We start from the raw sequence: 13,634 nt of genomic DNA, 5'->3' as shown, positions 1-13,634 counted from the left end.
TCAAACTCAAATCGTTAAGAAAATAAATAGCTTCAGGCAACAAGGTGTAAGTTGAAATTTTCTTGAGCCTTGTTTTGGTCAGTATCACACCCTATAAGCGCAATTGTAATTTTAATAATTTTTACTGGTTTGGATGCTATTAAATTTGTCTTAGATCATTTTAGAAGGATTTAGAATGTTTTATAAAATAACATAGCAAAATAGTCTTAACATATTATAGTATAAACAAAGCATTGGATAATAATTTATAAAATGCATACTTGTTGGTGAAATTAATTTATGATGATTTGATTAAAATCCATAGGTTCTCAAATTGTTTTTCAATTGAATTCTCCAAGAAACGCTCTTTAAGATTATGTACAAATTAAAATTATTATCCTTGAGTAGCGCCAGAATATAATTGTCGGAATTAAAAAAGATTTATTGCAGTATATTATGTTGATGTAAGCGATACACTTATCTGACACGATATTGTTATCTTATTCCTTTATTATAGTACACGATTCCTCGAGACAATCTTAGGAACGTTTAATATCCTCTTGAAGGGAATTACCATTTAAGACCGGTGGGAGTCTCTTAAGTCTTGCACAATTAAAGTAATTAAATAATTTACAGTTATTTGTAATTATCATGATGTTAATAATTTACCAACACAATTTGTTTAATCGGAAAAAAATAATGGCATTAACAATTCTAAAGAATATAAATAGCTATAGCCTTAGGTATACGCGTTATCAAATACTGAATTTATGATATAGGTACCTATTATTATATCTTAGTCATTTATTATTTTAGTGATTATTCAAGACAATAAACTACTAAATAATAATAAAAAAAATATTGTGGAGCCATGGCATCTATTTTAATTATTTTGTCATACATATTTATCTACACCTATTAAAATTATAAATAAACATAATATTATGATATACGTAGGTATGCCTAAAGAAAAAAATGTGTCCAAATAAAAAAAAATCGTCGATCTACTCACAGATTAAAAAAATCGTTTTTATTTTTAAAGCGACATGGAAGACTGACTTAATTATACTCCAGGAAATAGAGTAAACAACGTTTTTGATTAAAATGCATCTATAATCATGAAAACTTCTTATACATAATTGGTAAGATTATTTACTTCTACCTATTGAGGTATTTCACAGTAATCAATCTAAATCAATGATTACTACTGCATAATTTAGCTGAATATGTAACTATGTAAGGCACATCTACATTTAAATTAAATCACTGTGTTATTTAAAAGAATGTTCTTGTATTATGTTAAATAAATAATATTGCTAAGATTGTATTGTTTTTGTTTATAAAACAGTTTAAACAAAGCTTTCTTTATGATTATCAGCATAATTGTATAAGTCCAACAAGTAAATATATTAAAAGAAACAATGGAATTGACGGTAACAAAATTAATATAATTGAGTATAAAATTTCACAGTTGAGACACTCTAATTGAATCAACTTAATTTACATGAGTGGGTCTCTGGGCCAATTCCGGTTTAGGCATCTTTCCAGTTTGTCCAGGGGTGTATTGGACGACACAGTATTGAAGAGGTTTTAATGCAACTTAATGTGATAAATTGTGACTGTTTCGTCTATTATTCGTATACATAATTCTTAAGAATATTTAAAACAAGCCACGGAGCATTTCTGATAATACTGCGGCATATCGATTTCAAAACAATTTCAAATATTTCAAATTTATATAGGGACCAAAGACATTGTCTATACAATGTAAAGTACTTAAACTATCATAGAAAAAAAAAGGAAAAAAACAAAGAGCCGAATACCTATCGGTTTATTCTAATTGGATTTACTTTTTATTTCCACGAAGCGGCAACGTATTTTGGAAGAGCACACACGAGCTCTTGATTTTTCATTACAACAGAAAACAGCAAACTTTACGCCGGGTTTTCACATTACATTAATCTCTCGGTAAACGTCTGTGGACCAGGAATAAAAAAAAAGTCTAAAAATAAACCTACGTGTACAGTCTACGTCTAATCGATCACTTAGACGGGTAGAGGTCCCAAACTTTTCGTATAACAAAACCTAATAGGAAATAATATAAGAAGGAAGAAAACATATAGTAATGCTAACCTATACAATTCAACCACCCCTACTTAACCTGCACCGTTGTATTCCAAATGGAAAATCCCAACCAACATATTAATATATAATACATATGTTTATGAATCAATAATAACCTCAATACAATTAAAATTAGTTAATTGCTCTGAAACAATAATACCATACATGTGTGTAAATATACATAATATAATGTGTATACGTGGATATCGTAACGGTGTTTAATTTATATTATTTTCACTATGATATATTTATACATATTATGCACCTGAAATCTATATGTGTAATATGTATGTGCTTCTCTGAATAATGTGAAAATTATATTATACAATACCCATAGCTATAATCATAATATTTATTACTTTATTAGGTTTCAAACATATAACATAATGAAAATTTTTTAGTTTTTACAGTTTATATTATTGTAGGTATTGTATAATTTATTTTTGCAATTAATTATTAACCATTTATTACTTTTAAATGATTAAATCAAATTTACTTTATGTGATCACAGTTATTTACAGTTTAAGAATAATATGATTTATGTGATTTATGTGATTTATGTAATTTGTATTGCCAGAATAATAATAATATAATTTTAATATTTGTGAGAAAAAAATCCATAAATGGCTGGTATTTAACGGTATATGTAAAATATAATATCATCGTATTATTTAATAGGCCTACTATGTTTTTTTATTTAGATTAAGATAATTTGAAATTGGTTTATCTCTTAAAAAAGGTTTTGGTAGTCTAGCAAAATTTAATCATAATTGTATTATTTAATTGAAATTATATTAACTATTCAAAAGTTAACTAACGAATACCGATGATCATTTTCTTAATCATAGGTCATGAAAAATATTTTTTTTCCCCCATCTCATTTTTGATTAACAAACAATCAAGACTCGCCATTTTTCTAAAATCTAAGTCAGACTTTATATTATGTACCTACTTGTATGTGTGTCATTCTTCAAATACGACTAAATACTCATTCATAATCATAAACCATAACTTTAATATTGATAATTAGTATGCCGTAAATAACTATGTTTATAATTTCAAATCAAATTTTTCCTGATGTACCTACTTAATTATTAATGTGTCAATTATTTCAAGTAATTATCCAGTAATAATTTAACAATAGTAGTTGATTTATAAATATATAGGTACTATATTGATTATTCAATAACTATTAAACATAATGTACAGACATAATAACTAAATCTATTTATCGTCCGAAAAATTGCATTTTGAATTCTTAAAAACCCAATGCTAAATCAATAAAACATAATATTTATTAATTATGACGCCTAGCATTCAACGTCAATATTTTCATTGATCAGAATCTATAATACCACAAACGAGTGAAGCTATGAATGGTTTCACTAATTTATTAGTGCAGTGTGTGTATTCATAGTGCTTAATATTCAGTGAATGTATATAGTAATTGAGTATATACCTATATAAATAGATATCAACTACAGATATTATAGTTATTAGATTAATAACTTCAGTAAGTTCCTAATTGTTTAACAGCTTCAAGTTTAAATGTAAATATATAGATGGCTGTATTAAGAGTCGTGTAATTCACAAGACCATGTCCGTAGGCATGTACAAAATTACAGATAAAATTCAATGATGTTATATAGGATAGAAACCATGCAGTAGCTATATTATGTTATGCTGGTGACATCAGACATGTTCGATCGCCAAGGCCGTAGATATGTTTAGGGCACAAAACCGACCCACAATGCCTAGGTACTATTATAATATTTTCTTGTAGACGAATTGTAAAACTTTTAATATGTATTTGAATCTTGTACATAAATACGATTTATAATATAATATTCATAAACGATTCAGGAAAAAAACTGTTGTGGACATGTGAAACTTAGTGGTTATACAGAGGGTGAAAATATCGTTTGGCCAAAGTCGCAATGAAGGTTAGCTAAGGTATTGGATAAAAACAATTTTTGATGTTTGATATTTTTGATTTTAAGCCATACATTGATGATAATTATGTGCTCAATATTTTAAACTATGAATTTGACGTTTTCGAGTATAACTGATTATTTAATTATCAACTAATAAATAAGTCCAATATTATATTTTTATCAGTTACTGGAATATACTTTAAAAACGCGTATATTTTCAGATAGTATTTTTTAAATATAAGTGCATATATGTTAATTCTATAACTGTTTTAACAGACATTTCAATGTACTTCTCAAGTCATCGCAAAAACATTTACTCGTTGGGAATTTTGACAAGTCTTGCCAATTAATAAGTACTTACTGTAAACACCGAATTTAAATACATAAGCTGCTGATAGGAACAGCCCAGGTGTATCATAAAGTATTAATAACTTAACTATAAAATGACAGAATTTGAAGAATATCAGCTAAATTTATCATAATAATTATTCATTCACACTTTTCTCAAAAAAAATTGTTTTTCGTATCCTTCATATTGTGATAGTTTTATACGTATTTAATTTAATTAATCTCTATGTGTAAACAGACCAATATTTTAGTGAATCTGTACCTCATTCACGGAAGCAGAGTTCAAATTAATTTTCAAGTACACTTGAAAGTTGTGTATTCTATATGCCATGGGTTTATAAAGGTAGAATTCAATAAAAACGTAAACGAAACAATATAACGGTTGCGTCATTGGCAATCAAGTATTTTTAACTTTTTCTCGTATACAATAGGGGGAATTCTTTCCAATTATTATTATCGTTCATCTCTCGGAATACGTATTGTAGCAAATAAAAAAATTAGGCAAACAACACAGCTAATCATATATGATATATCTGAAATTCTGAACTGTCACATGACGTACACGTTGATTTTTACCAAACAGTGATTATATTGTGTTTATGTTATCACGCTATCGTTTTTAGGCGACGAAAATGCGACTGACTACAACTGTTGACACGCATGAAATATATTATTATTATGATTATATTCAACCAGCATGATAATAATATTGTGATATTATTATAACCGTCGTGCACGACATTTTACTGTTCTGGGGTAAACGGGTGGGGAAAAAAATCACTTACCGCCAATGACGCGACAAATGAGCGCAATTCCGTCGCCCTCGTCGAGTGGACCCACCGTCATATTCAACTGCCTTCCCAACCTGTCGAACACGACCGGATGTTCTGGTGGCACTGAAACAAAACAACATAAAAACCATTAATCAATGATTAGATCGCGAAGTCATTATTAAATTTAATATTATTATTGTGCGTACACCTATTATAATATAGTGTAATTATCATTTTGGGATATAATATTACGGCGACACGAGTAAACGGCGAACGATGACGCGGTCAGTCGTAAATATTAAATCGCACGCGTCTCTCCTCTATTATCATCATCCGACAACGCCAAAAACCGACGGAAATCGATGCGGTGGACCCAAGTGTTGGCGGCCGGCAGAGCGGTGGTGCACAACCAGTGAAGCTAGGGGATGAGGATTATGTGGGGGCCGGGGGGGGGGATTGGGGAGACCGCCGTAGACACGACAATTGTTCGACTATTGTGTGTCCGCACGGCTTCCCTTTCCGGCCATATCTTGGACCGGAGCTATTATATATATATTATTTCCACAAAGCCAACTCCTCCTCCGCTACCGTCGCCACCGACACTATATACCACCACGCTATCAACCTCATCGCTGCACTTTCCCACCGTAACCACAGCGACGATGACGACAACGACTACGACGACGACGAGACTACGGCGATGACGATGAATGCCACTATACCTTTTATAACCATATATACCTATTATATCACCAACCACCGTACCCATGGTATTTACCATGTTTCGAACAATGTTCTGCAGCCGCCGTTCTTTCTCTCCATCTCCCTCTATCTCTCTCTCTCTCTCTCTCTCTCTCTCTNTTCGTCTTGAAACCAAGGTTTACTCGTGAAACTATATAGTAATATATTCAGTAGCTTATTAACATTATCCGAGATTAGTGTACATTTTATACAAATTCTCTCTCTCTCTCTCTCTCTCTCTCTCTCTCTCTCTCTCTCTCTCTCCGTATATATATATACTCGACAACGTTCGTATATACCGTTCGGATGGAAAATCATTGTTGCGCGATCGTGGACCAATGAACCTAATCAACTGGCAGCGTTGGTAAAGTGCCGACCCTGCTGCAGCGGACGGCCCGGGAAAACGGCGTGTAGACGATTTATATATATATATGTATTATGTATATACATATATTCCTTTCAGCGGAACAATTTGCACCGGTCATTTGTAGTGCGCGGCTGAAGCTCTTCCGGCGGAAAAAATTACAAATGGACTCGGCCGCCCCCATAGAGTAGTTGGTTAACAATAACGCGTGCCCCGCGACGCGCAATTTGTCGATGCCCCCCCCCCGCACCACCGCTCTCACCGGCCGCCAGGAAGCTTGTCCGATCGTCAACGCCGACTTTTGTAGTACCCGCAGCTGTCCGAATGTACATACTTACGCCACCCTCGCGGCGTGCATACACGGTCCAGTGTTTTGGACCTATTGTAATTAGAACACAGAAACCGTTTAAGGTCCAATCCTCTCGTCTGCGTCCGACCGTTACACTATACGACACTCGCAGTACACACGTATAATATATTTCAATAGTAAGTATACGCCCATTAATGTTCTGCTACAGAGTTTAAAAATTAAACCTAATGAGTCACAAAAATTGATTCCGTTCAGACAAAAGTTCAGTATTGACAATATATTGATCGTCATATTTTCAATCATACAGATTCTGAGCATAAATTGTTCGAAAAACATGTTTATTGAACGGATACAATTTAACACGCGATTATCACATTATATTATGAACCTCATAATATTTGAGATACGACGTAAGTCAATAAGATGTAATTCGGATAAAACAAGAAAAAACTGTTTTTACGGTAGGTACCTGTGACACACTATTATTTCTCTTTCGTACTGATTATTTACAGTGGTACGCAGTCTTAAAATTAAATTTTTTTTTTTCGAAAAATATTCACACACGATCCGTCTATCATTTGATAGCATATTCCACAGAATATCTCGATTTGTAATATTTTGTGACTTACGCATAGACACTTAAGACATATAAAACAACTAGATAGCACATTACATTCCCACAGGAACGTTGAAGTCGTGCTGCCATATTATGTCAACAGGGCAATGTTTACAAGATAACTCAATAGAAAATATACCTATACATGGTACGTATATATTACGAATATACGTATATTATCAATCATGCGATTTCGCCCTGCTGGCATACGGCTGCCGACTTCAATGTTATATCGTTGTCGGCTATCTAGTTTTTTTTATACGGCTATGGACTTACGTCGTATTCCAAGTAGGTGGTTCGCATATGAAGTTGTATAAAGTCATCAGAACTGTAAACTCGAATAAACCTAAGACTACACGCGTAGTGGACGGCTTTTTGGATAATCGGTGGACAACTCTTGTGCGCACTAGTATCAATCGAGAAGATATTAGATCATTGTACAGGAACACAATATTTTAACGAACGTAATTAGGTGCCGACTTATTACAATAGAGTTGAGTGTGTTTTAAGTAATTGCCTATGGTCTTATGAGACGTTATAACACGCAACACTGTATACTATTTAGGTACCATTATTATGACTACAATTGCTGTGACAAATGGCGTATGTTATCTACCGAATTCGTCTTGAAACCAAGGTTTACTCGTGAAACTATATAGTAATATATTCAGTAGCTTATTAACATTATCCGAGATTAGTGTACATTTTATACAAATGCATTAGTGCACACTGTATACATTTCAAACGATTAGTGTACATAGTGATGTTGTCCTTATAATTATGTATTAAGCGAGTGCGGTTCGCATTATTATAGTACCTTGATACGCATTTCAAACGACTGTATATTATGTATGTAATGGTTAAGTCAGGTCCTAAATATTGAAACAGACGAATAATTTCACCATCCTTGGAAATAAATACAGCGACCTAGATGGTCCTTCAGCTGGTGTGTTAGTATGCCTATCCTTCGTAATTTTTAACCCCACCCCTCCGGTAAATATTATATGCTAATACGTATTATAGTATGATGACATTTCATGGTTGGAAGTAAGGTTTGTTTAGGTTTACGGAACATTTTTGCTCTCAGTAATGCATTATTTATTAACATGAGGAGATTTTCTAGAACAAATCAACCTGTAGCAGTACTATATAATATCGAAGTAATTTACAAAAGTAATTTTACAACTTAATATACTTTTATCGGTGGTAAATATAATGAACTGTTGGACCGCTGTAATCAAATTCTAGAAACTATTTAATAATGATGATGGTTAACATATTTTCATAATATTGTATTATAATTATTAGGTTATAACGCTAAATAGTAAATATGCAATAACAATGGGTATATAACAGCTGAATTCACGGCTATCCATATAACACATGATTATGCATTAATAAATAATTATAATAACATCATACAAATAAAAAAAATAAAAAAGGTGAAAAATCCCGTCACTGTCAATTATGGTTCGGAATATATATTTAACACACAACTCTCCCCTGAAAAAAGTATAAAAAGCACAAAATATGTAACACGATTTTTATTTTGTTGAAAAAGCTCATAAATAACAATAATAAAAAAAAAACCAGAAATTTTACAACGAACACTTGTTCTGATAAGTAAAAAGTGCCACGTGGATTACTCAGAATTTCATTTTTTTTTTTTTTATTCACGAGAATATAATATATAGCCTCACTGTAAAATGCCAATACAATTATATTTAACGAGTCCGTCAATAGAAAAAAAAATCGTACAGGGATCGTTCGAATACCGGTGTACTGTTTTCCTCATTTGTCTAATTGAAAAATATTTTGTCAGTGGATGAGATATTCGGGAGAGTGGAGACTTTACCAGCAGCATTCAAGTGTATATAGCTTTACAACGAAATTCCTCAGTTATTTTCCACCGCCGACAACGAAGGAATATTCAATTACTTTCCCGGAGCGTCGAAAGAAATCGCTCCTTTCACCCAGCACACTTTGTCGTCCCAATAAGCCAGCAAGCCTCGTAAATACCCAGTGAGTCATTTCATAGGTTTTGATTTAATATTTTTACTTGCACGGGTACGGTACCTATTATCAGTGTTAGGATGAAAGAGTGGCAGTAAAATATGTATTTCCGTATTTATGCTAAATATAAAGTAACATGAAAATAAGCTCTTTGAATGACGTGTGCTAAAATTCAACGATGAACACGAAAAATAATTGTTTTGCCATATTTATAAAATAAATTTCATTTTTAAAATAACTGTTATAGTTGTATGGAAATAAAAAAAAAAATACAAAATAAATATTGTTACTTAAGTACTCATACCAATAAATTATTTGATTTAACTGTATACAATATGTATCTAAATAAAATATAATGCAATGGATACGCTAGTGAGTGTTTTTGAATTTGTATCATCCTATGATTTAAAAAAATGTATTGCCAGTTGAAATTATTAAAAAAAATCGTTGATATAATTAATTTGTTATATTATCTACATTTGATTATTTTTGTATGAAAAAGTTAATTATGACGTAATAATACTACGATTTGAAGTGGTACTTAAAACCTTAAATGTTCATGTAATATTGTAAATGTACCAAAAAAGCAAAACAAATTTTGGCTATATTATGTGGCTCCCGGATATCTCCGACTTAGATTATTCACGATTGCCCAATAATAATAATATTATGTAAATTGCTACAAGTTGTGAGCCATTTATTACACGTGAAAAAGTCACGCTGAACAAACAACGTCACCTATTATAGTCGTCATATAAAAAATATAAAATAATAGCTTTATTTAATTCATTAATACAATTATAATATTAACTATCATAATATCATATTGTTCTACAACTCAACGGTGAGTGTGTGAACTAACTAAATTACCTATAAACTATTATAATACTATGAGTAGGTATTGCAAATGCATAGTAAATACAATAATTATATTTTGTAATAAATTGTATAGGATGGTTTTGGTGCAATAACATTTCAATTAATCAGTAAGAGAAGTGTATACTAAATAGCTTAATATTATAATAATAATTATTATTTGCTTGCAATTATTATTAGTTTATTCTAAAGATACATCCCCCACCACACACACACACACACAGACTTGTATTAATTTTTTGAATTTTGTTTGGTCTGCTTATGTGATATAGCCAATTTATATTGTGGTTCAGTAATTCTGGTTATTCTGACCATAGTTAAGACAGAGTTTCAAGAATACCGTAAATTAAATTATATGTTAAGACTTTGTTTTGAACAAAAACAATAATACCTTCTTGTTTATTTATTTATAATCGAAATTATAATATATTTTTTTTTTATTTACATTCAGTAGCGAATATAAGATCTTGTCTTTGTGGGGATTTGTATTTGTATAAAGCTCAAAAATTCAATGGTCGCTTCGCCCCCTTAACACCAAGGTGCACCCTTGATAACATCATAAAATTATAAACACAAAATACTTCGCCAATATATTTTACATAAACCATCACCTGAGAGATTACGTTGGTTTTAATAAAACAAAATATAATACCTACATCTTGCCATGCTTAACAAATCACAGTATCTACCTAATCCCAAAATGTTAGTTATTCAAACATTTTATTTGTATATTTTTATGTTGTAAACTTTTTAAAATTGTGAAACTAGTATTAAGACTATACTTAGAGGTAATGCTCATAACTTATAAACTAACTCTTTCACTCACAGAAGTTAAAAATTCAATTTTTTTTTTGCAAAATTACTTTTTATTTATGGGTAACATTAAAATTTATTTACCCAATTTTACTTAATGCATTTTATAAGGAGTAACTTATAAAGTACTAAAGTAGTACACACATGTAGTTACTTTTTAAATGATCACGATTCTTCACAAAATAAGCATAGAAAATGTATTAGATATCCCATTTTATTTATGTGATTATTCATGTGACATATTTTTCTCTTGAACTCTTGAACTCTTGAAGTTCTAAAAACGTGTGTATTTTTACATTACATAAATACCCATTTATGAACTAACATTTTTTTAGAATACAAAAAATATTTTTAAAAAAGGTGAAGGCAAAACCTACCATAATTCATAAATACACATATTATATTATTATGATTGACCATTATTTTTAAAGTTTTTTTACTAATGATAATAACACATTTCTCGACTAGTTCTTTTAAGAAGAGTTTCTGGATTCATAAGCGTTTTAGTCACGATAATGATACGGCAACTTATCCGTATCTTGATTTATACAAAACTCTATCAGTTATGTCGTATCGTCGTCATACCAGTCAGCGTACGACGATTTGACTTACAACATTGCATCGATTTCTGGCAGGTTAATCTAATATATTATTACCTATATATTTTATAGATTAAACGACCTGTATTTATAATATACCCAATTTATACACCGTACGAATCAAATCGAACGGACTACATGCCAGAGACACATTTCAATGACGTCAACATGACTTCCAACGCTGCAGCGCAGTGTCCGAGTACAACTACAATACTATATAACCATATAAATGTGAAAATAATACGATATTATGATGTCGACTTATACAATTCGCATGACCGCCTCGGCCGTGGGCCGGTTGCCATAGAGAAATCCACCAAAAACAAAAATAATAGAAACGAAATCCCGACAACTGGCACCGTATAGTGTAGGAAATAGGGAATGTGCCACGGTTACATTATTATTATATATTTTATTGACGTCATAATGAGATAACGCCAAGGTAGTATATACAATATATTGTACGTAACTATCTATATATTTTAAAGTCATTCCAGTACAGCGCTATTAGTTAGGTAAGACTAGCGACGAATCTATATCCAAGTATCCAATTAATAACTTTTATCGACCGTGTTTGTCGTAATAACGTCCTATAAGCCTTTGCAATCAGGAGATGAGGAGGTTACATCCCATCGGGTGGCAGCATATTTCTGTATCAAACATATAAGACTATATTCGTGGTCAATCAAGAGACATGGACATATTTTGTCATGTAATCAAAATTGTATGTAAAAATATAGTTTATCACACTACGAGTAATAAAATAAAGTATAATTTCAATTTTGTTATCATGATTGGTAAAATATTATTGATATACATATGTTCAGTGTTTAAGGCTTGGGTACCATACTTTTTTGTCTTAGTTGTACAATATACATAATTTGTCAAGACATCTCGAACCTAACTCTGAACTCGTAATACTATTTATTAATCTTTACTATCAGGTGGAATACATAAATATTGTATAATATACAAATAAATATAAAAAATTATTCAATTATACCTATATGGTTTAAAAATAATGTAGTTCATAGAATAATGTATTTTAGTATACTTCAAAATACATTTATATAAATACTATCAATACATTTATTCATACATTCCTTTTTTCAATTATAAGTAGGTACACAAAAAAAGTATACATAAATTAATAAATGACAACGTAATGATAGATATATAATAACTATACCTAAAAAAATCTGCTTTGTATTCAACTAAAAACATTTTTTTTTATTTATAAATCATTTAATTTTAAATTATTAATTTAACTATTGGATCTATTCTATGAATATTTTATTGGTTCATACCCTAAATATTTCAGTATTATGAGATATGTATTAAGTATGAATGAAAACAAAATATATTCCCTTTGATTTTATATATAACTAGTACATAATGTACTTATATACTTACATAATGTTATATCTCAAGACACACAGGGCTACAGAAATAGTGGAGCTTAGGCAGATGATTCGTAAATAGAGTCAAAATTACGCTTCCCATAAGTATACCCATCAAATTACACATGTAGAGCTCCCATTATTCGACCAAATTCGTTCATACACCTTATCAAAGCATTTCCAAGGGAATAGTCGAGTTATATTAAGACAGATTAATAATACGCATAGAATGTAGCGCCCAAAGTAAAATTTCAAAAGTTTAAAGTATTAGGTATTAGCGTATTACATACTTAATTTTGCAAAAATAATTTAACGATTATACTATTATGTTTTGATTAAATAGGCATTCGCAATGAAAATATTAGTATTTGTATACCGCGTAACAGCGACACAATCGTATGGGTCATGTACACCTATTATTATAATCTATTGTAATAATTCCTTTAGAAAACCAAAACCAATTTTTTTTTTTTAAACGAAGATCTCGTCGTCCCAAATAATAACCATTTTGGATACGGTTGCACCGGCCGGCCGTTTTCATGTTGGCCCTTAAGTTATACATGGTTCGCCCCACAGAATAAGCCACTCGTTACTACGTGACTTGGAGTTTGCTCACGGCCTACGGCCGGATAATGAGTTTATCGCAATACATAATAATTGTTATAAATACATTTGGAGGGAAGCTCACCTCAAAGTTTCTTTGACCCAAAACATATCGCTGTTGTGCATTACGCAAATACGTGC

At 30.9% G+C, this 13,634-nt stretch overlaps 1 protein-coding gene across 1 annotated transcript in view; it reads right to left on the bottom strand.

Moving 5' to 3' along the window:
- Positions 1-13,634, bottom strand: part of LOC111043062 (hemicentin-1-like) — a 327,805-nt gene that overhangs the window by 115,793 nt on the left and 198,378 nt on the right. The window contains exon 4 of the mRNA XM_022327891.1: positions 5,171-5,281. Within this exon, the coding sequence (XP_022183583.1) occupies positions 5,171-5,281 (111 nt within the window). The remainder of the gene's footprint in view (positions 1-5,170; positions 5,282-13,634) is intronic.

Source organism: Myzus persicae, unplaced genomic scaffold (assembly GCF_001856785.1).
Source record: "Myzus persicae strain clone G006 unplaced genomic scaffold, MPER_G0061.0, whole genome shotgun sequence".
Taxonomy (NCBI): Eukaryota; Metazoa; Arthropoda; class Insecta; order Hemiptera; family Aphididae; genus Myzus; species Myzus persicae.
Note: the sequence above shows the minus strand (reverse complement) of the source record. Positions and strands in the feature narration are given on the sequence as shown.